The sequence below is a fragment of the Mauremys reevesii genome, linkage group 15 (assembly GCF_016161935.1).
Source record: "Mauremys reevesii isolate NIE-2019 linkage group 15, ASM1616193v1, whole genome shotgun sequence".
NCBI lineage: Eukaryota > Metazoa > Chordata > Testudines > Geoemydidae > Mauremys > Mauremys reevesii.
In genome coordinates, this window is record NC_052637.1 from 14,119,756 (window position 1) to 14,144,235 (window position 24,480).

Consider the following 24,480-nt stretch of genomic DNA (forward strand, 5'->3'; position numbering starts at 1 on the left):
GGACATGGAAACTAAGACCTTGTTACCGTAATGTTTATTTCTTAGAGAGGCATTTCATCAGTAAACCTACAAGCGCTTCACAATCTTTCATCTACCTATTCTCACCACACTGCCGTGAGGCAGGGCTGTGCTATTATCCCCACTTTCTGATGGGGAACCGAGACACAGAAAAGCTAAGCGACTTGCCCAAGGGCACTCAGAAAGCCCATGGCAGAACGAAGATGCAATCTGACCTCTTTTCCTTCACAAGCCAGCACCACAACTAGCCTCTTGCTCCACTGAAGAGAGGGGCTATGGGGAAAGGTATAAGTACAGCAGTGAGGTATGGGTTTTTTGTTTTTTTTTTGACGGATGTAGCAATGCCCCTTTATGTTTTAGGTACAGACCAGGCTATAGTTTTGTTTCCTTTTTGAGACCAGAAAATCCTCCCAAACGGAGGATGATGGGGCCATTGAGCTGCATTTCTGGGCTCTTTAAGGCTTCAGTTCAGGAAGGTACTTAATATTCCTGGGGGAATTTTTGCCAAAAAATTACAAATTCTGCATGTTTTATTTGTCAAAATAATGCAGTATAATCATGCTGGTTTCAATAATATAGATAATTTATTTCAACTACAATACAATTTATGGTGAATAGGAGTGGGGAGCATAGGAGGAAACCACCAAACCCCTTTGTCTGATAGTAATGTAGCTAGATTTGACCCTTTACTTCTAGTAATTAGTCAAGAAATACATAAAGTCATATGCTCAGTGTTACATAATAGGCAACTGAAAATCAAGTGAGTGCTGGGGAATCAAACTCAATTTATATTGGCTACTAACCATCTCCAGAAAGGTCAATAGCAAACAGTTCATGGAGCACATTCTGATAGGACATTTTTTCAGTCCAAAAATTTAGACCAGTTCTAATCACTAAAGCACCATAAGCATTTATAAATAAGGCCATACTGTCCTTTACATCACTCTGGCAAAGTAAAGGAGCCTTAAAATGTTTACACCTGTTTTATACTCCTGGGGGAATTCACAAAGACAACGGGAACAATTCACTAAGCAGGCAGGCTGCTACATTCTGTTCCATCTGAGGAGACAGAGCCTGCCCCATGCCTACCTCCTCAGAAACGCCCCCAAATCCCTGCCCTTGCACATCGAGCATACTGCAACAGCGAGTGAGAGAGGGATGGGGTGAGGGTGTATGTGTCTCTCTCACACACAACACAGCTCAGCCCCCCCAGAGGTGATTTATGTCTCTACCAGCTGCTCCTGGTGCCCGAACCACCCTGCCTGCAGTACTTCGGAAGGACACATAGCCACTCTTGCAGCTTCCCTATCAGGTCATTTTTCTGTGGGGAAAGCAAAAAAATCTGCAGGGGCCATGAATTCCGCAGCAGTGATACAGCACTCCCCCAGGAGTATACTTAAATGCCTGCACAGCACCATTGCAATCAAGAGTACTCTTGTGCTCCCAGCCAGGCAAGTGCTTAAGTTGCTTGCTGAATGGGAGCCTGAGGACTACAGTTCCCATCATGCAGCACGGGCACAAGACTAGAGCGCCCTCATACATGGGGCTGGCTGGTGACTACAGCTGCCATCATGCAGCACAGACACAAGACTACAGCTCCCATCATGCATCAGGGCAAGGGAAAAGCCAAGAGCGTCTAACTCCAGCATGGATAAATGCTGTAACTCCCATGATGCCCCTGTGAGAACCGAGGTGCCCTTCGGCGGTGAGCCGGAGACTCTAAATCCCGTCAGACCCTGCGCGCAGGACTCCATTTTCCGTGATGCACCGGGCCACACTCTCCCTCTATCGGCCGAAGGGTATCCGCGGCGCATGCGCGCTCCTCCCGAGCTTGTGGAGTTGCGGGTGCGCCGCCATCTTGTCACGGTCTCAGCCAGCGCTGTGTAAGCGATGGGGGAGGAGGGGTCTGTCTCTTAAAGGGGACACGGCCCCAGGGTGGGCCCTCCCCTCCTCGGGGTGAGCTGGGGGAAAGGGGTGGGGGACTTCGGGTCGAGCTCGGGGGTATGGAGCGGGGCCCGGTGCTGTCCCCATCCCGCGCTCTGCCCCGACGGGCCCACTTTAAGGTACCGCGGCGGAAAAACGGAAGAGGCAGTTGGGGAGGGGGCGAGCAAAGGGGGATTAGCGCGCGCACCCACCTCTCCCCGCACAACGGCCGCTGCTGCCGCGCGCCTCGCTCTAATTGGCCAGAGGCGCCCGGCTGGAAGCGCGGCTTGAGGGAAGGGGAGGGTGATCCGGGCCGTGGGGGAGGGGCCATAGAGGAGAGGGCTCTGATGGGGCAGAGGCGGGGTTGAGGGAAATGGGAGGAGCTACGGTGGTAGGGACGGGGATGGTGGGTGGAGCTGAGGAGGGGCTGTGGTGGGAGGGCCTGGGGTGGGTCTGTGAGGGGGCGGGGCCGGGCGGGGGCTGATGAAGGTTGGAGGGCCTCTGGTCACAGGTGGGGTTGAGGGAAAGGGGCGGGGCTGTGATGGGAGGGGCAGAGGTGGGTCTAAGGAGTAGGGGCGGGGCTATGGTGGGAGGGACAAGGGTGGTGGGCGGAGCTAAGGAGGGGGCTTTGGTGGGAGGGGCAGGGCAGGCAGTGTGGGGTGGCAGCTCTAGGGCTGTATGATTCCTGGGCAGCTGAGGTGGTGACTGGCGCAGGATGGGTGTGGGGCCTGGCCCTGTTCAGGGGATCTTACTGGGGCAAGCTGGAGTGGGGCATTGGGTCCCACTGTCCCCCATGTGGTGAGAACACAGGGCACAGGGGGTCCCAGGGATGCACTGGTGGGAGCAGCAAGTCAAGGGCACTGCACAATGAATGAATAGATCAATTTACTTCTTTGGTGGGGAAGGGGTTGGGTGTTATTGATTAAACTGATTATTTTTAGACAAACTAATACAGCGGGAGAGGGAAGAGGCCTTTGAGAATCTTTCTGGGAGGCCTGTCCCCCACACCCCTTATCCCCCTGCACCCTAATGATGTGATAGTCCCCTTTCCTTCCCCCCCTCAGACCCATTTCTTCCTGGGATATTCCCCTTGCCTTCTCCTGACTGACAGATCTCTACTGAGACATCCCTCTACCTTGTTTGGTCCTTCACCCCACACACTATTTCTTTTGATGGGTACAGTCTTCACTAGTTGAGTTCTCAGATGCTTTCCTCACCCCCAGTAATGCCCTAGTTGGGCTCACTGCCCCCTGTATCTGTCTGTGTGCCTCCCACTGCACCACAGACAGGATCTCAGCACCACTCCCTCGGTGTAGCCCCAAGGGGTTTGCAGCTCACACCCTAGCCTCTCTCTCCCTGCTCCCAGGCAGGCAGCATCCTTCGTGGGAGGATGGAGCAGAGGCAGCAGGTCCGCCAGCGGGCCTCTGAGTGCATCCGCAAACAGAAGCGCAAGGAGTTGGATGCCCGACGCAGCAAGTGCCGCATCCGCATCGGGGGCCACCTGGAGCAGTGGTGCCAGCTCAAGGAGCAGCTGGGCTTCTCCTTGCACTCCCAACTGGCCAAGTACCTGATCGACAGGTGAGGAGTGACTGGAGAGGGAGGGATGGGAGTACTGGTCCCACAGCAGGTGCCAGGGTATGAGAGAGAGGTCCTATGGGAGGAGGGGGAAGTGGCGGGGGCTCTGTAGAATGGACATAGGAGACCCTTGGTTTCTTTCACAGCCCACCTTCCCCTAACAGGCCCCACCCTCCTCACAGCCGCCATTTCCCCACAGAGCCTCTTGTGCATCCCTCCCAGATCCTCACAGGTTCCTCTTGTCCCAAGCATGCCCCCCCCCTCCATTTCCCTGACAAGCTCCAGTATGTCCTTTCCCCTGATTTCCCCCATTGCATCCTAACTGGCGTCTGATCTTGATGCCTGTCCCGTGTGGTGGTTGAGATTTTGGAGTGGAGTGATGGAGGTCATGGAGCAGGTTCCCTTTTCTGGGTGGATGGCTCAGCCAGGGGGTGCAGGATCTGTGTTTTCAGGGTTCCCTCCCTGCCCCTCGCTGTTCATTCAGTCTCTCACCTTCTGTCCCCACTCTGTCTGTTGCAGGTACACTTCCCAGGGCTGCGTGCTGAGTGCAGGTAGGCACCTCTCCTGCCCAAATGGGGTCTCTGTGACTCTGCACACACTTCTCCTTGGGGGGAAGGGTATGCAGCTTTGAGTGTCCTTCTAAAAAGGGAGATGCAGTCGGGGGATCCCCCCTTTAGTGACAATCATATCAGGGAGAAGGATTACATGGTGGGGGTTGACTGTGCTTCAGCCCCAGTGGTGATGGGGGGGGGTCGCGTTGTGTTTGGGGCACTAACCCTCTATACCCCCTTGTGGCTCAAGTCTGTGGTTTGGTAGTAGCGTCTAGTGGCTCAAGTCTGTGGTTTGGCAGTGGGGGAACCTAGGCCCACCGCTCCACTTGGTTCTGACCCAGGGCCCTGGGGCTGGTAGTTCAACGGTATCACTAAGTCTGCTTCCTAGGTTTCTTCGACGGTACCCCTTGCCTCTCCTGAGGCCCAGTGGGGGCCTGGTTATTGACTTGCAACACGTACTCAGCTGTAAGGGATCCAGAGGTTCCTCACCCTCACTCTGCTATCTCTCTGATGGTGGCCTGCAGCTCCACATTGAGGTCTGCTTCAGGCCTTGTGGAACTCCTGCTGTATCCCTGCACAAGCTACCAGGGAAGGTCTGCTCCCTTGCACTGACCACCCAGACTGCACAGTGCCCTATCAAGCTCCACGTCCATTGTGAGCACACCCAGCAGATGAAGCTGAGCGGAGCCTCCGGGGCCCAGAGCTGCTCCTTAACCCTCCTTACATCCTATCACAGGGGGTTAGAGTTAATTAGGGGGATATTGCTGTGGCCTCCAGGGGTATTGGGTTATATGGGGATGGTGCTGTGGCCCCTTATCATGGAGTTCAGAGTGCAATCCAGACTAGTAAGAGGTTGTGTCCCACTTTCCCTGCAACCCTGGGTGTCCTACAGTGCCTTTCAGCATAGGAGCTGATTCCATGGGTGCTCCGGGGCTGGAGCACCCACAGGGAAAAATTTGTGGGTGCTCTGCACCCACCAGCAGCCAAGCTCCCCTCCCCACCTCACCTCCTCCTTCTCCCCGAGTGCGCCCATGCCCCCGCTCCTCCGCCTATCTCCCAGCGCTTGCTGCCGCAAAACAGCTGTTTCGTGGCGTAACAAGCTCCAGGAGGGACAGGGGAGGAGTGGGAACGCGGGCATGCTCAGGTAAGGAGGCGGGGCCAAGGCAGGGATTTGGGGAAGGAATCGAATAGGGGCAGGGAGGGGGCGGAGTTGGGGCAGGAACTTTGGGGAAGGGGTGGAGTCAGAGCGGGGTCGAGTACCCACTGGTGCAGCCGGGATGCTCACAGTCACCCTACAAGCATGCTCTGTAGGAGAAAAAGGGATCCCCTCTGGCCCCTGGTTTGAAGCAGGTGCCCCATCCTTCCTTATGGCTCCGTTTGCTTCTGATCAGCTGCTGACAGACCTCACTTTGCGTGCAGCTTTTTTGATTGCTCCTTGGTGAGCTCAGTATCTGCTTCTTTTCTCCTACTGCCTTTTCTGCTTGTGACTCATCTTTATGCTTTCCTTTGTTCTATTTCCTTCCCTGAAATAAACAGAAAACAATAAAACTAACCTTTCTTTGACTCTCCCCAGCCTTTTCACTTGAAAAATACTTAAAACTATTCTACTAGTGCTTGGAGTGCAAACCTCAGTTAACATAGCAAGCTGTGTATAAATCTTATTTCGACTACACCACTGTCAAAGGGTGTTGGGGTGTGATCCAGACCAGTAAGGGGTTGTGTCACTGCTTGCCCTGCAACCCTGGGTCCTGTACAGTGCTTTGCTGCTGCAGCCCACAGCCTGGGATGCTCACAGCCAGCCTACAAGTATGTAGGTTACACCCTGAGTGTCTGTGCTAGACAGCCTGGGTTCAGCAGCTCTGACCCCAGCAGCGAGTCTACAGCCCTATTCTGGTTTCCACCAGTCTTGGTTACAACCAACAAGTTGATCCCAACACTCTCCAAGTCCTGAATTTTCCCAAAACCATGTGCTCTGCAATGTCCAGCCCTCTGCTGGACAGTTCAGAGAAATAATATGGTCAGCTTGTTCCTTTGAAGAGACAAAAGTTTATCACAGTTTATTAACCGGGATAAATACACCCTTCCCTGCAAACAGAACTGAGCTGGTTTATGATAAAAATCAAACAAGTTTATTAGCAGGACATAGGTTAAGTGATACCAAGTGAAAGGCATAAAGTTAGAAAGGGAAACAAGCAAATAAAAGTGAAAACACAGATTGAAAAGTCTAAAACTGAATCCAGCGAGGTACAGGCTTTGTTCAAAATATTTTTGTCACCAAGCTTCCTTCTTCACAGCTGTGGTTCACTTTCCCTCGGTCAGGCCTTCCACAGAAATACAAGATGTTGGCTTTCCTTGTCTCCCTAGGTGAAAGATTTTTGCCTAAGCAGGTTTCTTGCCTATACTCAGTTTCCAGAGACTTCAACCCTTCCCTTGGTTGAAGGGCACATCTTTCTCAGCTTGTGAGAGTTCTGTTCCCTTGCGTCTGTCTAATGATGGATGCCAGACATGGCTTCTCTCTTTGCTTATATCTTCCAAAGTTCAATGACTTTGTCTCAAGAGGCAGAGTGACCTCATGCTGTTCTTTCTGTTCTGTGGACTTCCCCTGATGATTTCTATGTAAATAGGGCTTCCATTGTTTTTGGTCACACCTTGCTTAATTGTACTAGAAACAGATAGCTACCTTGGCTCCTGTCTGGGTGGGGGCCGGTTTCTCCCTGTTTGACCACACACTTTAAAGCATGATATCATTAAGTATCCATATTTTCTCATATTGTGTTTATATATACATTTCATAATGATATTACCAGTTTACCAGTGTGTTACTGGCTTTCAGAAAAGACCTCACTCTATGCACTTTTATAAAACAGTAATATTGTATACAATCCAGTTGATTCAATTGTTTATCACTTGAGGGTCAAAGACCCCTATCCCTATCTTTGTAGACCAGTAAACTTGACAATATTTTTTTTTGAAAAGTAAAAGCTGGACCAAGCTTCTCTGCCTTGTTGGGGCATAGACCCCATGCTGTCTCTTCCCCCACTTGTTAGCTTGATAGCTTTGGGTATTTGATATGTAAATGGACCTTCATTGTCTCTCCCCGACAGCCTGGTTGCTGGTCTCATTTAAACATACTTTACTCACAGTTCTAGTCTATATCCATAACTCTTAACGCACATTGCGTCCATACATCATGCAAGAATATTAATGATCAGTGAGTTATTAGTTTTCAAATGATCCCTCATAAGGCATATGTTATACAAAGGCTATTCCAATAGTGTACAGTGTATGAATACAGGGGTGCTTAGAGTCACATGACCAGGAAGTTGGGTTATGGGGAGGAGGGGAGGGTGCTGTGGCTCCCCCAGAGGGGTAGGATTATATGGAGAGGTTGAGGTAAATGTTGGGATGGTGCAGCGTCCCCTGTGGGTGCTTGGGTTATAGGCAGGGGTGGACAGGTTATATGGTGCTTGGGGCACACTGTGGTTTACATGTGGTTTCCCTCTCTCTCCCCCAGGGCAGGGTGGCTCAGATCCCAGCGCCCTCCCCACGGATGCCCTGCAGCGCCTGGTCGTCCTGTCTCATGTTCACAGCCAGGAGTGCAGCTTGATCCCCAATGTGAAGACCCCCTCACCAGGCGACAAGGGGGCCCCAGGGAATCTAGTGTGGGAGTGCATGGCTGGACACACCTTCTCCTGGGGCCCCCCTGCACCGGAAGAGCAGGGCTGTGCCCCACCAGGAGGTAGTTCACAGCCCAGCAAAGCTGCCTCCCAGCGCAAGAAGGACAGAGGGGCCAGCTCAGGGCCCATCCTACCACCTTCCCCAGTGACCAGCCGCAGGCGCTCACTCCGCAGGGCAGCGCTTGCCCAGGACTCCTCTGGGATGATAGTTAAGGTGGAGACCAACCCCCTTGGGGATAGTGGGGTGGTGGAGAGAATAGCAGCTCCATCATCCACCAGCAGCATGGACCCCGGCGGAGAGCAAGGAGCAGAGAGCACTGACACTGATGCAGGTGAGGGAGTGAGCAGGACCCCCCCGATCCCGGACCCCCATGCAAGCATGGGGTGGCACGATGGATGGAGCTGACCAGCCTTCCCTTTCCCAGGGCCCCACAGCCGTCTCCTCCAGTCCAGCCAAAACTGGGATTCCTCCTCCCTCTCTCCACTAGCCCTTGATTTCTTGTGTCCTTGTTGACTCCAGATTCCCCATGGCACTCCCAGCCCAGAGTACAGGCTAGCCAGCTCCCCATGTACATTGGAAATACAAGTTCAAATAGCCCTTCCTCCACCCCATACCACCTCCTCCCTCTCTGAAGGGGATCAGCTGGACTGTTAAGCAAACGAGTAATCCATGAGTCTTAGTTCCGTCCAAAGTAATGATAGGGATCCCGTAATAATAACCACCCTCTTCTAAACTAGTCCCTATCCCCCTACATTCGCCCCCAGCCCTGGACAGTACAGGAGCCTGACACCAGGCCCTGACTGTCTGCAGATTCAGGCCCTTTCGAGTCAAGAGGAGAAATGAGTTGAAGAGGAAGGGGACCTCCCTTGCCAGACCGCAACACCCAAATGTTCCCATCATGTGCATCCCAGACTCCATCAAACTGCAGCTTGAGGACTAAGCATCTCCCCTAAAACCAGGCTGAAGCCTTGGATGGTTCAGAGATTTAAATCAGTTACAGGAACAAGGGTGGGTCACTGAGTCCCAGGGCCCCTCAAGGGTTTCATTAAGTTCCAGGAATGTGGGTAGGTCTCCTCTTTGCTGTGTCTTTGAACTGTGTTGTAACCACACAGGTCACTGGCTCGGTGATGCTTGAAGTGAGGACGTGGCCTTATTGAAAGTACCCAGCGTGTCCCTGCTATTCATGGGGAGAGAGACAGGTCTTTTTAGTGACAAGGGCCCAAGTTCCATGGAGAACTTTTCAGATCCACATCTGTCCTGGGAGCGAATTGGGAACCAGAGCAGGCATCCTGTGCTGTTCACACTGCTGACCTAGTTGGCAGGTGTATCCTGCCTTCTGTGAAACTTTCAAATGCAGCCCCATGTTAGGCATGGGGCAGTGGTCCAGCCTGGAGATTCCGAGGAGAGGGGTGGCTGTGGGTGTCCTCCAGCTGTGAAAGAACAAGGGCTGGAACACAGAAACTGCCAGAACAGATCAGACCATATCTGTCTAGCCCTTTATCCCTCAGTGACCAGTATCAGGTGCTTTATAGAAGGGGCAAGAAACTCCCTATTGGACAATTATGGAACAACTTGTTTATAGTTTCTTCCTAGCCCCCTTCCTCTGGCCTGTTAGTGGTTGGTTTATACCCTGAATGAGGATTTAGTTCCCTTCCTCGAGGCCTTTTCACTCTGTATTCCTCACTCCTCCCAAACCTTCCCTGCACTCTCTCCCCAACCATTGCGGTTGCGCCTTCCTTCCCCTTCCCTTCTCTGCAGATCTCAGCTTCATGGTTCCATCTCACCCTTCAACTGACTGCATCTAGTTTCTCTCCCTACAGCTCCCCTGGTAGAGGCAGAGGCTGGCACAGAAGGGGTAGAGCCGAAGAGGTGAGTGATGGTGGCTCTTCTCCTCATCATCTGCCCCTGGTGCTTACCTATCCCCTGCTCATGTACTCCTGGGACTAGAGAGGAGCTGTCCTGTATCCCCAGGACTGCGATGACACAGAGTCACTCCTATCTGACAATGTCCGGTGTGAAAATCACTGCTGAGTTCTCAAGCCAGTTACCAGTGGGGCAGTCTTGCCCCATCCCTATTATAATGCATCAGCCCTGTTGTGAGTAACTTCAGCAGAGAGGCCAGTGACTGACAGGGACATGTAGACAGGATGGCCATCAGGCTATGAGGAGAGAGGGTGGGATCAGGAGCCACAGAGCCCTCAGAGACTTCCCCTCAGAGCCATGGCTCCAACCCGCTCTCTTGACATTTGATTCTTGCAGTGCACCAGGATTGGAGGATAAACCAGAGGAGGTGCCTGAGCCCAAAGAGGAAGAGGACGAGGATGAAGACTTCACTGAAGAAGATGACCTCACTTACACTGACGACCTGCGCGATGAGAATTACCACCCCTCACTGGACAGGTAAGGGAAGCTAGAGCTGGGCTGGGAGGCAGCTGGCTGCACTGCTGTCTGAAGGGCTGCCAGGCTGGACCGAGGTCTGGCACTTTACAAAGAGTCTGTGTAGGTTCTTTCTGACGTAATGCCACAGCCCGGCTCTTCTGTCCCTTCATCTTCCATATGTTAACAATTAACCTAGGAACCAAAAGGTCATGTACAGAACAAGGTGTCTCTCTCCGTAGCTTTTCCTGAATCCCTGCCCTTTCCCACCCCCTCCCTACTTTGTGGTTGCCAACACTTGGCTGGCATAATTAAGGCCTCACTCAGATTTCACACGCAGCTGTGGTACCCTGGGATGCTCATAAACATCACTGCTGAGAGCATATGATCCCAATTCTCAGTTGTGTGAGTGAGATCAGAATCTGGCCCTGGAATTGTAAATTCCCCAGGGTATGGACCTTATTTTCATTACTGGTAAGAGGAGGGGAAGGGATTTGCCCACTGCATGGTCAGAGGGTAAATGGCTCTTTGAAGGCTCAGGGCCCCAGCCTCACTCTTACAGGCTCCACAATGGGGAATGAGGCAGCTCAGGTTCACCCAAGGGTACTGAGAGGCAGTTAATTAGGCAGGGAAGCACCTGGGCATGATAAAAAAAAAATTAAGGACCTCAATTAGAAGGGGAGTTCCTGAGAAGAAAGGCAGCCGCTAGAGAGCTGCCCTCTAGCAGGCTGGTGAACGGCTAACACTCCAAAGAGAGAGACGTGGGGCAAGCCTACAGAGGGGGAGAGGCAGGAGGGAGCAGCAAGGGGCTGACAAAGAGTGGTTCTGGCTGATCCAAACGGGCCCTGAGCTGAACCCGGTGAGTTGGGCTGGCCTGGGCTCCCCTGCGTACTCCAGAAGAAAGTTCTAAACGCAGGAGACCTAGGGCTGACTAACGCCTACTAGAGCCATGGGACTTCTGACTCCCCATCACCCTGAAGGAGCCAGAGGCTGCTGAGGATCTGGCCAGGAAAAGTCAGATTGTAACAAGGACTTGACAGACACAGAGTTGGGTGTGAGAGCATCAGGTGGTGGAGCCAAGTTGGTGTAGCTCCCCATCTTGCCACAAGGGGGAACTGATAGACAAAGGCCCCACCTACACAGTGAGTCAGTTTCAGAGCTAGGAACAGAACCCAGGTGTTTTGCCACCCAGTCTTGTGCCTTAACCACAATCCCATCCTTCCTCCCAAGCTTCCTTGCAACTTTGTCCTGATCCTGGGAACGAGAGAGAAACATACTCTGCAGAGGGAAAGCTGCTCTGACAAATCTAACCCTGAGTGTTATGTGACTAAACTCTCAGCTCTAACTTGACGTGAACATGGAATAATACATTGATTCCTTTAGCGCTGGCTTGGAAGAGATGCTTTTAGTCTGTGTGCCTCTCCCTTGGTGGCATTGGGTTGCTTTCCCTCTGTTTCCCATGTCTAGCTTCGCCTGCCATTAGAGAGCCCCCTCTCCCAGGTTGTAACTAGTTCTTGTGTCCATCTGGTCCATCCAGTGACTCCGAGCTGAAAAGAGAGCAAAGCCAGACCAAGAGCCGCAAGAGACCCGTGAAGGGTGTGCAGCTACCTACTGAGACGAGTCCAGCCAACGGCAGCCCCTCTGAGGAGCAGGCGGTGCAATCCAGGTGAGAGGGGAAGACAGGCAGAGGGCCAATACAGGTGAGGAGGGGGAGCCTGAGCACATAGGGAGAGGAGACAGGAAGGCGAGAAGTGGGTGAGTGAGAAAGAAGGGATTGAGATCAGTTTGTCTATCTCAGTTCAATCATCCAAGCGGCTCTGGGCCCACCTGAGAAGTGACTGCATTTCCCAACCCCAGAGCTTTCGAATGCTGGCTAACCTAGAGGCCTGAGGGCATGCGTGGGGCTGCCCTGTGCTCTATAACTACAGACCCCTGGCAATAGCAGCCAGACCAAACCGCAGCCAATTCCCAGCGCAGAGCTGTCTTCCACACCACACTGGGTGTCTCAGGCCTGCTCTACACTTAAAATGTAGATCAACATGACTACATCACTCGGGTGTGAAAAATGTCTCACCCCTAAGCGCCATAGCTATGCCAACCTAGCCCTTGATTAGATGCATCCAGGTTGATGGAAGAATGCTTCTGTATATCTAGCCAGTGCTGCTCATGGAGGATGCTTCGCCGCTATGATGTAGCCATGTGAGGACCTGAGCAAAACCCATTGACATTAATAGAGATTCTTTCCAGTGACTTCAATAGCAGTGGAGACAGTGATGGAACTAGGGGACAGTGAAGGAGACAAACGTACTAGAGTCTAGGTAGAGAGGGAGAATATAGTAGGGCTGAAGTTTGCCCACGTCACAGCTCAATTCAATGCAGATGGAGCTGTCAGGGAACCAGTTGCAGCTCCCTGATCCTGCACCATCTGCCCTCTGCTCCTCAACTGCTCTAACTTATACCACTGGCATAAGATCTCAAACATCAATGGAGGATTGATATATCAGAGCTCCCTGCACAGCACCAGAGAGTGCAGGGAGGGTTCCACAGGAGCCATCTCTGCCTGGGGAGAGTTCCGCTGGCACAAAGGGATTTCTCCTCTGGCCATGTGGGGCCAGAACATGGCCTCTTTGTGTTACCCAAGTGGTACAAGTGGCTATAATGTACTGCAGTATCCTGCTCGCCAGGGAAGAGATGAATGGCTAAATAGGGCTTCAGTAGTTAATCCTGGGGGAATTTTGCGGCAAAATATTTCAAATTCTGTGCACGATATTTTAAAATTCTGTATATTTTATTTTTCAAAATAATACAATATAATCACGCCAGTTTCAATTATTTTGGTAATTTATTTCAAATACCTGTCAGCAAGTACGTCTGTAACAATACAGACAACAGCAGCAAAGAGATTCAGGAAATGTTTTTTGACAAATACATTATTTACCGGGCATATTAATACAGAACTTTGATAATAATTCATTTAAACTACAATATAGAAATGTATTTCCGCACTTGAGAAGCAGCCCAAAGGCTTGGGGCTGTCAGGGTTAATGAAGGAGCTGAGGGAGAGAGAAGTAATTGCTGGGAAGGAGCCTGGGAGTGAACCTGTAGGGTTGCTGGATGTGGGTGGGAGAAGTATGGAACAGGTTTTTTTGGGGGGTGCAGAATTGTTGGGGCGCCTCCCCCCATGCCTCTCCCATTCAGTCAGGCACATCTGCCTCTGTTCCCATATGTCCCTGCATTCCCACTCCCCATTCAGCCATGCATTTCTGCACATGTCCCCATGTGTCCCTGCACCCTTCTCTCTCCCCCCTGCCATCTCCATGTGACCCTGCACCTTCACTCCTATTCGGCCCTGGGCTCAAAGTTGTTACCGCACTAGCTCCTGTGCTCCCACCCCAGTCTGTCCCCCCCACTATCCCTTCAGAACCTCAATCTGTGTGACACCCCCCCCCCCCAGCAGCACCGTGTGCCCCGCTCTGCCCCACTCCATATCCTGTGCCTCCTCACCTGGCAGGGCACTGTGAAAAAGGCAGCCTCTGTCCCCGTGGCTAGTTGCTCTGACACGTGAGCTAGTTGCCCTCTCTTCTGGCATCACATCAGCCCCTGCAGTGAAGTGTCTGGTTCTCTTCACTGAAGCTGCTAGTGTGAATCTGTAATACTTTTATGCAGAAAATGATGTATGCATTAGCGTCTTGTTTCTTAGATTATAAGGCCAGAAGGGACCATTGTGGTCATCTAGTCTGACCTCTTGCATAATGCTGGCCATAATTCAGGACTTCCCTGAATTAATTCTTGTGTGCACTACAGCAGAGCTTTTAGAAAAACATCCAATCTTGATTTAAAGATTGCCAGTGATGGAGAATACACCACAACCCTTGGCAAGTTGTTCCAAGGGTTAATTACCCTCATTGTTAAAAATGTGCCTTATTAATAATCTGACTTTGTCTAGCTTTAATTTCCACCTTTTGGATTTTGTTAGATTGAAGAGCCCTCTGTTATTAAATGTCTAGATAAGTGATGCTGAAAATCTGGTCATTGCTGAGAAGATATGTTGGTTTTAATACTAGCTTCTGATGTTGATAGTTGAGTTTATCTCTGAAGAGCCAAGGAAGCCAAATTAAGATTGGGTGGATGTTGGAAATTGCTTTGGGTGACTGAACTTAATGCAACCTTCACTGAGGTGAGGAATGACTCACAATAAATCACTGGGAATTGGGTCAGGTCCTTAGTGAATGGTTAGGCTCCAAGTCACCAAGGTATTTAAAAGCCAGTACTGCTGATCTCAAGTGTACAGAAGTAATGAGTCACATCTGAAAAATCATGAGTATTTGATTTGGGTTTTTGTTTTGTTTTGGATTGTTCTGGATTTTTATAATAATAAATTATAGGTTCTTTAAATTTGTCTTCTGGTTTCTGAGCCTTTAGGTCACACTCAGGACACATTTTCATTGTTTTTTTTCCCAAGCATGAGGGCTAGAAACTTACATTTTATCTAAATAAAAGCTAAAATTGTCATGGGCTCACTTTTCTTAAAGCCGAGGCTTTAAGAAAAACACCAGATATCACGAGATTCTCAATAAAATCACACGGGCTGATAATGGTGCCTGTGTTTAAACACATGGATAGTCCCATAGAAGTCAATGGGCTTACTCATATGCTTAAAAAGAAGCATATGCTTCAGTCTCTTGTTGAACTGCAGCCTTACATAACACCAGGGAATTAATTATAGACCCTAACTCTGTCTTTCCAGACTTTCTAATGTTTTTATTACATAGGGAGGTGTAAAAGCATTTCCTTTGGAATTAGCTGAATTAAGTGTGAACAGTCTTCCATCCTCAACTATCTCTTCACGATGATATTTTTTTGTGGGGGTTATGGGAGAAAGAAGCCCCAAAATATGCACCCAAACACATACCAAGTAAGTATTAACATGCACAGTCAAGGCTCTTCTGCCTTTTTCATTTCTAGATGTTTTTGTGAATTCAGTTCTATACTGAAAGTCTGTTAATGTCTGTTTTACAGAGGCTGCTGAAACTAAGTAACAATTTGCTACCAGAAGAGAACAAGTTCTGGAGGCATTTATCGAAGCACAGCAGGAAATAATGGTAAATTATATATTTCATTTGTGCTCCCCCTTCCTCTCCTTGCAGCATTTTAATTTTACCATTAGAGGGACACCATCTACTCAAAAATCATGCTTCTGTCTGAAAACTTTCTACCTACAAGTAATCTCTAAAATCACTGGAAATAAAAAGATTATTTCCGTATACATTTTTCTTTTTCCTTCAGTTTCTGTACTTTGTGCATTTGAGAGCACTCTGTTACTAGTCATTTAGGGCCAGATTTTCAAAGGTGTGTAAGTGTGTAGTGGGATTTTTAAACATGCCTAACTAAGTAGGAGAGATCTCAGACTCCCATTGAAATCAAATGTAGAGTACCTGAACTTGTCACTCATTTTAAAGATTGACTGAACTTGTTGATGGTGTCCCTTTAAGGTTTAAAGGAAATAAAGGATCAAAGAACTTACACATTGATGTGTGGCTTTTTTCTGTAGCCATTATGATACCAGCAGCTAAGGAGATGGAGACAGGAAAAAAAAAAAATCAGAGGAGCAAGAGAAAGCATCAAGAGCACATCGCATACTGTAGTGTGTGTTCCTTTGCAGACGACTCTCATCTCCTTCTGTAAGTACCGTCATCCCAATCTGATGACAATACATGTGTGCAATATACAGTATTGCAAAGTGTTGAGCAGCATCAACTTGCACTTGCAAAGTAAGCTGCATAGCCTACATCTTCTATCATGAAAATGGAAGATCGTCAGTGACTTTTAACATGTATTTTCTTCACCAAAATGGCAATTTAGCTATTTTCTAACTTCTTTTTCTTTTCAGGACAGTCTATCACAGACCAACAACAACAAAAGTGAAGTGGCTGCAAGATTAACATTGGAAGGTGGATAATGCAGACAGAACATTTTAAATTAGATCAAACTTAAATGTTTAAAGAAAGAGGAGTACTTGTGGCACCTTAGAGACTAACAAATTTATCTGAGTATAAACTTTGGTGGGCCAAAACCCACTTCATCGGATGCATGCAGTAGAAAATACAGTGGGAAGATATATATACACAGACATTTGATTTGTGTCTATTTATTCTTTTGCGTAGAGACTGTCCGGTTTGGCCAATGTACATGGCAGAGGGGCATTGCTGGCACATGATGACATAGATCACATTGGTAGATGTGCAGGTGAACGAGCTGATAGTGTGGCACCATCATAGGACCTAATCACCTCAGCTACACTATCAGAGGCTCGTTCACCTGCACAGCGAGCAATGTGATCTATGCCATCATGTGCCAGCAATGCCCCTCTGCCATGTACATTGGCCAAACCGGACAGTCTCTACACAAAAAAATAAATGGATACAAATCAGACGTCAAGAATTATAACATTCAAATACCAGTCGGAGAACACTTCAGCCTCCCTGGTCACTCAATAACAGACCTCAAAGTCGCAATACTCCAACAAAAAAACTTCAAAACCAGACTCCAGTGAGAAACTGCAGAATTGGAATTAATTTTCAAACTGGACACCATTATATTAGGCATGAATAAAGACTGGTAGTGGATGGGTCATTACACAAGATAATAACTATTTCCCCATGCTAATTCCCCCCTCCCCCCACTGTTACTCACACCTTCTTGTCAACTGTTGGAAATGGGCCATCCTGATTATCACTACAAAAGGTTTTTTTCTCCTGCTGATAATAGCCCACCTTAATTGATTAGTCTCTTTATAGTTAGTATGGCAACACCCGTTTTTTCTTGTTCTCGATGTGTATATATACCTTCCTACTGTATTTTCCACTTCATGCATCTGATGAAGTGGGTTTTAGCCCACGAAAGCTTATGCTCAAATAAATGTTAGTCTCTAAGGTGCCACAAGTACTACTCATTCTTTTTGTTGATGCAGACTGTGTTAGGCTACCACTCTGAAACTTAGGTGTATGTGACCAAACTTTCTCTATGTTTAAAAATATTAGATTAATGTAATTACGACTGTATCCTGTTTTCTTAATTGTATTATACCTTTTTGCAATACAGTGTGTTTAAAGACTTTTTATTGTTGGTAAATAATAAAATTTAATCATGTTTGTAACATAGGATATTTATTCACACTAGAAATGATGCCAACCTGTAGTTATTTTGTGCGGTGAGGAGTAGGTATTTAAAATAACTGTCAAACAGTACAGAAATAAAATCATTTTCCCTCTTATTTTAATCACCAGAGTGGATTTTTCTAAAGGTTTTTAATGCTCTTTATTTTTATCATACAAACGATGGACTTATTCAAGAGCAGCTTGGTTCTACTGACCTAGTCAAGTCTTATTATCATTTCATTCTTATTTATATTACCATAGTGCCTTGGAACCCTAGGATGACCGCATTCAGGGGGTATCTTACCAAATAGGTCCACACTGCATTCTGGTCTTAAATTTTCTGTTTATATCTCTATTACAAACCGTCGGAGCTTTGAAATTGTAGAGTGATGCTTTCTCCTTCGGACTTATTGTTTTGTTCATCTTTTTACTTTAATTAAAAATTGGGAAATTTGATACCAAAAAAAGCCATTAGGAGAATGGTACTGGTTGCACGATTATGGCCAGTGTTCAAAATGTTCATCAGGGGCTCGGGAGTTACTGAGTCCTCTTGAAAAACTGACCACTACGGCCTAATTTTCAGAAGCACTGAGCACTTGAGATTCTAGTTGAAATTCAGGGGAGCAGGCTGTGCTCATCACCTCTGGAAATCCATGACCAAGAGTGCTCACAAGTCAGGCAAATGTTAAAGGCTGCACATGTGACCTTAACTCTGCCCTCTTGTGCAACTATTTTCCAATGTAGTCTCTTAACTGTATGAACACGTTATTTCTAAATATAGTGTTGTACAATTTTTTTTTCTTGCCATGTTAGACACACACATGTAGGATCTTGCAGTATGTAATAGTTTTTGTATGCCAGACAAACAGGTTACTTATATGGAAATGTGCTATCACTATGACAACAGAAACCCAATGATTGTAACATTGTGCAAGTTGTCCTCTGCTAGCTTGCTATCTGGTGAATCTTGGAGCCTCTCATGGGGCAGGAAAGCATCAAGCTCAGCTGTATCTAGCACTGTATCTGCTGTATATTTAGGCTTGGAAAAATTAGATTTTTATTGTTCAGTATCAATAAACTTCCATTTAATCATACATGCACACAAACCAACAAAAAAAATCCAATGAAAATTAACAGAAAGGCGAAGTGCGAAAAATGCTGCCTGAGAACATTTTAGAGTTTAATTTAAAGCAATTTATATATTGTGACATGATGTTGACTTTGTGTTTTTATAGTTACAGTAGAATCTGAAAGTTATGAACACCAGAGTTATGAACTGACCAGTCACCTCATTTGGAACCGGAAGTATGCAATCAGGCCGCAGTAGAGGGGGGAAAAAAGGAAATACAGAACAGTACTGTGTTAAACATAAACCGTTAAAAAAATAAATGGAAAGCAGCATTTTTCTTCTGCATAGTAAAGTTTCAAAGCTGCATTAATCCAATGTTCACTTGTAAACTTTTGAAAGAACCATAACGTTTTGTTCAGAGTTACAAACATTTCAGAGTTACGTACAATCTCCGTTCCCGAGGTGTTCGTAACTTTTAGGTTCTACTGTGTAAAGCTTTAACTTTTGAACCCTAGTAACTCCAGCAGCCTGGGGTGAGCTGGAGAAAAAGTCCTGTATCCTTTCGCAGCGGTACCCTTTATCAGAAAGATGGAGGTGTGTACCAAGCCTAGCGGTCCAGGGAAACATCCTCCAAGATATTTAGGTGCCTGTCTCCCATTGATTTCAATGGGACTTAGGCATTTAAAGATCTTTGAGGATCTGAGCACTGGCCTCTACACCATCCTGACCTTCAAGACATGAAATTTGTAGTGCTAGGCCAAACTTGAGCTCTTCCTAGTGCCTGAGAGGCGTCGCTATGTCCATGTAGGTGTTAGTGAGACTTGGAGGTCCAGGAAGATATCAGAGCAATCTTAGGGTGACCACCCTGAATTCTCCTTTGACCAGGGTTTGCTTTGCGTCCTTGAGATCCAGGGCAGACCAGAGCCATCCTGCACTCTTGGATTCAGAGGTGCTTGGAATGAAACCCTGTCACTCAGGGCCACAGGCTCTGTGGCTTTTTGGCAGGATTGACCGGACTTCCCCGGGTGCCCAGAGATGCTCTCATTTGGGGCAATATGGAGCTTTGGCAAGAAGCCTGATCTCATAGGGAGGACTTGGGTGTCTCAGGTGAACAAAGGGGGAAAGACTCCTGCTGTCTCTCTGGAGGGCATTGAGTTGGCTGAATGCTCTGGATCCCTTTCCAACCCTCATCTGGTGCTTGCTAGAAAAAGGACTTGGGACCCTTCGTCTTCCTGTGCCGAGGCCACATGAGTCCTGAGAAGGGGCTATTGGGCACCCTTGGATTCTGCCACCTACATGAGACCAGGCACCAGATGCCCTTTCTGTGAGAGGCTGGTAGCTGGAGATCCCTGCCCCAGAGAAGGCCAGGCAGCCTTCATCTCCTATGCCTTCTCGCAGTGAGGGGATGAGGGAAATGTGCGTGGTGGAGATGGGGAAGGGTGTACAGAAAAGGAAAACGCAGGCCAGGGGAAAGGGAGACAACATGGGGAGAAAGGAGGAGGAAAGACACGCCCCTCTCTGGGAGCACCCAATCAGTGTGTTTCTTCCTTTGCAGCCGCAAGAAGCGAGGACAGCCGAGCAACAAGGATTTGGCCCAGATCGGCCCCAAGAGAATCAGGTAGGACCCTGGCCATGACTGCTGGCTGCCCTGCCCTAGAGCCCTTATGGTAGCAGAGCTGGGCTGCAGACCAGTCCCTCGTATCCTTGCTCCCCTCGGCTGGACTCCCCACTCCACTGAGCGACTGGTGGTGCCTCCTGCGAATGGGAGCATTTGGGGCGGGGTGGGATCTCCCTCTCTGTCTGGATTGGTCTCTTGGTGCGGGTGGCAGTGCCATTCCAATTGGACTTAGAGGGGAGCAAAAGCCTCATTAGCCCCAGAGCCACACACCAGGGGCTGCTTCCCACAGCCTGTTAACCTACCGTACTTTTCAATGGCCCCAGTGATGGGCAATCCTCTTGCCATTTGGTCTCCCATCCATTCCCCCTTGCAACCACCCCTCTCTGTCCCTTCATACGCTCACAGCCTAGTGATACTCCCTGGCATTTCTCGCATCCCCACCACTCCCATCAGTTGGCATCATCCACAGGGCGTGTGACCCACCCCTTAGCGCCCCCACCCGCACACCTTCCCCATTTCTAGTGGTGTGCTTTGTCCAATCTCTCCACCATCCCACACCCAATACTTTACGCAGCTAATCGAGAGACCAGAGCAGATGGGCACAGATGGGAGAAAAGAGGTTGGAAAGGAGATGGCGAGCTAGTGAGGCAGGGAGATGAAGGGGGCTTTGTCCAGACGTGACAAGCCGCAGAGGAGAGGTGACGAAGGCAGCTGGTGAGCAGGGAAAGGTCCATGGAGATGGCTGCAGAGGACACAGCTCTTGCCCCTGCAGCGGGGGGATGGAGAGGAGAGGACAGAGAGAAGGTCTACGAGGGAGGGTTTGAGAACCGAGGGGCTGCTGGACTGCATCCTGGCTCCATCAATAACCTGCAAGATCCTCACCTCCTCCTCTCTGCAGGAAAGCAACCAAGCGCGAGATGCTCCTGTGCGATTTCGAGGGCTGCGGCAAGATCTTCTCCAACCGCCAGTACCTGAACGTGAGTGACACAGTGACCTGGGGGGAGGGGCACCTGACCTACCCCCAGGAACTGCCTGGTCCCCTTTGGGATACATGGCCTAATACCATTATGGTCCTGGTATCAGCCCAGCTGTGGGCGTGACAATCAGTTCAGTGTGACCCACCGATGAACGTATGTTACAGGGCCCTCTCTGTGCCTGATCCACAGAGAATATGAGTCTTCAGTGGTTTTACCATAGTTCAAGCTGTAGCTACTCATGCATTTAATTCTGGACATCCCCATTTCAATCCCTGGCCCAAATGGGAGCTTTCACATATGCCCCAGTCGCTCCCATCTGACTGGCCGTTCAATGAAACGAGTCCATGTGTCCTCAGTTCCCAGCAGGACAAGATTCTATATCAGGGCTAAGGCCCTGACCCAAAGCTGATCGACATCCATGGCAAGATTCCCACTGATTGCAGTCAGTTTTGGAACATGATCCAATCGGCCGCCTGTGCTGCAGCCTCCACAGAAAGGCTGGGGGTGGACTGGGCCATAGAGATATGGCTTCCCTCTGTCATCCTACAGAGAGAGCCAAGTGGCACCAGGGAGCCCCCCTGTACTGGGGCTGCTGTTCCAGCCCCAAAGCCAAATCAAGCATTCCCTCTGACACCCAGTTCTGTGGGAGGGCGCTCAGTTAGGTATGAACCAGGGAGGACGGACTGCAGGGTCTCTGGGCGGCAGCTGACCCTACCCTCTGCTTCCCCTTCACCTCTAAACGGCAGCACCACAGGAAATACCAGCACGTGCACCAGAAGACCTTCTCCTGCTCCGAGCCCAGCTGCGGCAAATCCTTCAACTTCAAGAAACACCTGAAGGAGCACGAGAAGCTGCACAGTGGTCAGTGAGCCTGAGCACAGGGGCTAAAGCCTCAAAGCACCTGCCTTCTACAGTGCTGGGCTCCCCCTCAACTCAGCACATACACAGCTCTCTGAGGGCCCCTCCATCTGGATCTGCAGGGCTTCTGTCCCAGTCTGTGGCTCCTACACACACACAAACCCCTGCCAGTGTCGCTCAATCCAGCCCCACAGCTCCCCTTCAGTCCCAGCCCTGGGCTCCTTACACACACACACTCTCTCTCTCTCTCCCCCCACCCCCACCCCCCGCCAGGGCCACTCAATCCCAACCTGCAGGTCCCACTGTCATTCCAGCCCTGGACTCACTACCAATATCTGCTCTACCACCCCCCTGCTTTTCGACCCCTGGACCTACTGCCCTTTTCTCGTCCCTACCTTTGCTTCCGCCTGGGTAAAATGCCCTGCCCTACATCCTGCTGGCCAGTGCAGCCAGTAACCCGCTCTCCTTCCCCCTGCAGACAAACGGGATTATATCTGTGAGTACTGCGCCCGCCCCTTCCGCACCAGCAGCAACTTGATCATCCACAGACGCATCCACACGGGGGAGAAACCCATACAGTAAGTAGCAAACCCCGCTGGCTCGCTCTGTGACTTGGGGTCTCGTCCTCTGTGTCCCTAAGAATCGCAGCACTGAGAAGCCAAAGGTGGAAATGGCTGATTAGGTGCCATCGATCCAGTTGTGGAAGATACAGTCCCTAGGGCTGTCCGGGCCCTCTTCCTAACTACACCCCAGACAAGGCCTCTCCCCCTCACCCTGTTGATGTATACACCCATTAGATACTTGTAGATCAGAGGTCCCCAAAGTGTGGGGTGTGCCCCCCTAGGGAGGCGTGGAGAAATATCCAGGAGGGCACAGCGTGGCCCAGGCCAGCTCCAACTCCTGCCCCCAGCTCTGCTTCGGTCCCATCCCCAGCTCCCAGCCCCGTGTCTGGCCCCATCCCCAGCCTCAATACAGCGCTGCTACCCGCCCCGCATCCGTCCCTGGCTGCAGCTCTGTTCCCAGCCCAGGGCCAAGGCTGGGGGCGAGGCCGGGAACAGAGCCGCACCTGGCTGCAGGCCTGGGTGCTAGCCGCGCCACCGCAGCTCAGCTGTGGGTCCGCTCCCACAGCTGTCCCCAACCTCGACCCTTGGCCATAGCCCCGCTCCCAGCCCCGCCTCCAGCCTCGGCCCCCTTCTGCTGTCCATGCCATTTCCCCCCTTCCCAACCCACGGCACCACTCCAACCCGGGCTCCAGGGAGGACGTGGTGGACGGACAGAGGTAAGGGAGGGCACGATCCTCAAAAGTTTGGGGGGTACTGAATTAGCCCGTTGAACTCATTGCCACAGGAAGTTGCTGAGGCCAAAGATTTAGTGAGATTCCAAACGGGGATTGGACATTTATGTGGAAACAAAAATATTGAGAATGACCATAATGAACAACAACAATTTTGGAAGGGAGATTAGGTTTTAAGCCAGTTCTCTAACCATTAGAGTCCAGGACCTGACCTAACGTGTGGGCCAGATTAGCCCACATTAGCCACTGTGAGGTTCTTACACCTTCCTCTGAAGCATCTTGTGCTGAGCTCTATCAGAGACAGGATAAGGGGCCAGATGGGCCTTGAATCTGATCCAACCTGGCAATTCCTGTGTTCCTGTATCCTCTGTGCATCCCTCTCTGAGCTTTCTCTCTCTCTGATTCCCTGCCCCGCCTTCTCCACGCTCTCCTCTTGATCCCCTTCCCCACCCACAGGTGTGAGATCTGCGGCTTCACCTGCCGTCAGAAGGCCTCCCTCAACTGGCACATGAAGAAGCATGACGCCGACTCCTTCTACCAGTTCTCCTGCGACATCTGCGGCAAGAAGTTTGAGAAGAAGGACAACGTCACTGCGCACAAGAGCAAGAGCCATCCCGAGGTGGCTGCCGGCCCGGCCCAGCCCACGCCGGAATTGCCAGAACCCGCCCACCAGGACGCGCCATCCCCGCCCCCCACCCTCACTGAGGAGACACCAACCGAGGACCACCCGGATGGGCCATGCCCACTTGTCACAGAGCAGCTGGAGATCTCTGCACTGAGCCATTCCAAGATGGAGAAGGCAGAAAGGCCGGTGTCCCCCATCACAGCCTCTGCCGAGTAACGGGCCACACCGAGCGGGATCTGGGTCTGACCAGCGCTTGGGGGCTGAGCCACAGGGGATGTTGGCAGAGATGATCCCAGCAGGATCCTGCCTTCCAGCTGGACTCTGCTGAGGGTACGACATAAAGCACTTAGCAGAGGGGTGGGGATAACGACTGAACCATGGCAGGAGACGGTAGCGGCAGATCTGAAATCCTGCCCAGGCACTGAGAGTATGGGGACAGGGAGGCAAACCCCCGCAGCCATGCACAGTCTCCCCACACCAGTCAGTAGAGCGCAGACTCTCTGTGGGCCAAGAGGACTTTGACACCAGGCAAAGGGTCTCACCTTCTCTGGGGCAGGGGAACTCTGAAGAAAGATCCTGAGGTTCGCCTCCCAGGAAAAGGCCTCAGTTTTGCTACTCGGCTTCGGGTTGTGGACAAATCCTCAATACAGAATTATTTTGTGTAATGCCTGGGGCAGGGAGAGCGTCTTCTCTCATGGCGCTGCTGGTTCTGCCAGCGTGGGTGGGGCAGGGGTGAGGGTAGGTGAGCCTGCCTTCATCCT

At 50.2% G+C, this 24,480-nt stretch overlaps 1 protein-coding gene across 6 annotated transcripts; it reads left to right on the top strand.

Moving 5' to 3' along the window:
- Positions 1 to 1,663: 1,663 nt before the first annotated feature.
- Positions 1,664 to 24,301, top strand: LOC120382999 (zinc finger protein 692-like). 6 transcript variants are annotated; one of them, XM_039500566.1, is made up of 12 exons: positions 1,664 to 1,901; positions 3,312 to 3,519; positions 4,036 to 4,067; positions 7,582 to 8,076; positions 9,566 to 9,614; positions 10,005 to 10,145; positions 11,659 to 11,787; positions 19,903 to 19,965; positions 20,864 to 20,942; positions 21,689 to 21,803; positions 22,279 to 22,378; positions 23,551 to 24,301. In XM_039500566.1, the coding sequence occupies exons 1-12, from the start codon at positions 1,781 to 1,783 to the stop codon at positions 23,933 to 23,935; spliced, it is 1,917 nt and encodes a 638-aa protein (XP_039356500.1). In that variant the 5' UTR covers positions 1,664 to 1,780; the 3' UTR covers positions 23,936 to 24,301. The 6 variants fall into 6 exon arrangements, with proteins under 6 accessions (XP_039356500.1, XP_039356504.1, XP_039356501.1 ...); XM_039500570.1 differs by having other exon boundaries at positions 1,781 to 1,901; positions 3,308 to 3,519; XM_039500567.1 differs by lacking the exon at positions 1,664 to 1,901 and adding an exon at positions 1,983 to 2,081 and having other exon boundaries at positions 3,308 to 3,519.
- Positions 24,302 to 24,480: the final 179 nt, after the last annotated feature.

Bases quoted from the DNA above. Each gene is read 5' to 3' on its own strand.
- LOC120382999 (XM_039500566.1), top strand. From the start codon at position 1,781: ATGCACCGGGCCACACTCTCCCTCTATCGGCCGAAGGGTATCCGCGGC. The intron at 8,077-9,565 runs GTGAGGGAGTGA...CTCTCCCTACAG, and splicing joins GAGCACTGACACTGATGCAG to CTCCCCTGGTAGAGGCAGAG. The intron at 10,146-11,658 runs GTAAGGGAAGCT...TGGTCCATCCAG, and splicing joins TACCACCCCTCACTGGACAG to TGACTCCGAGCTGAAAAGAG.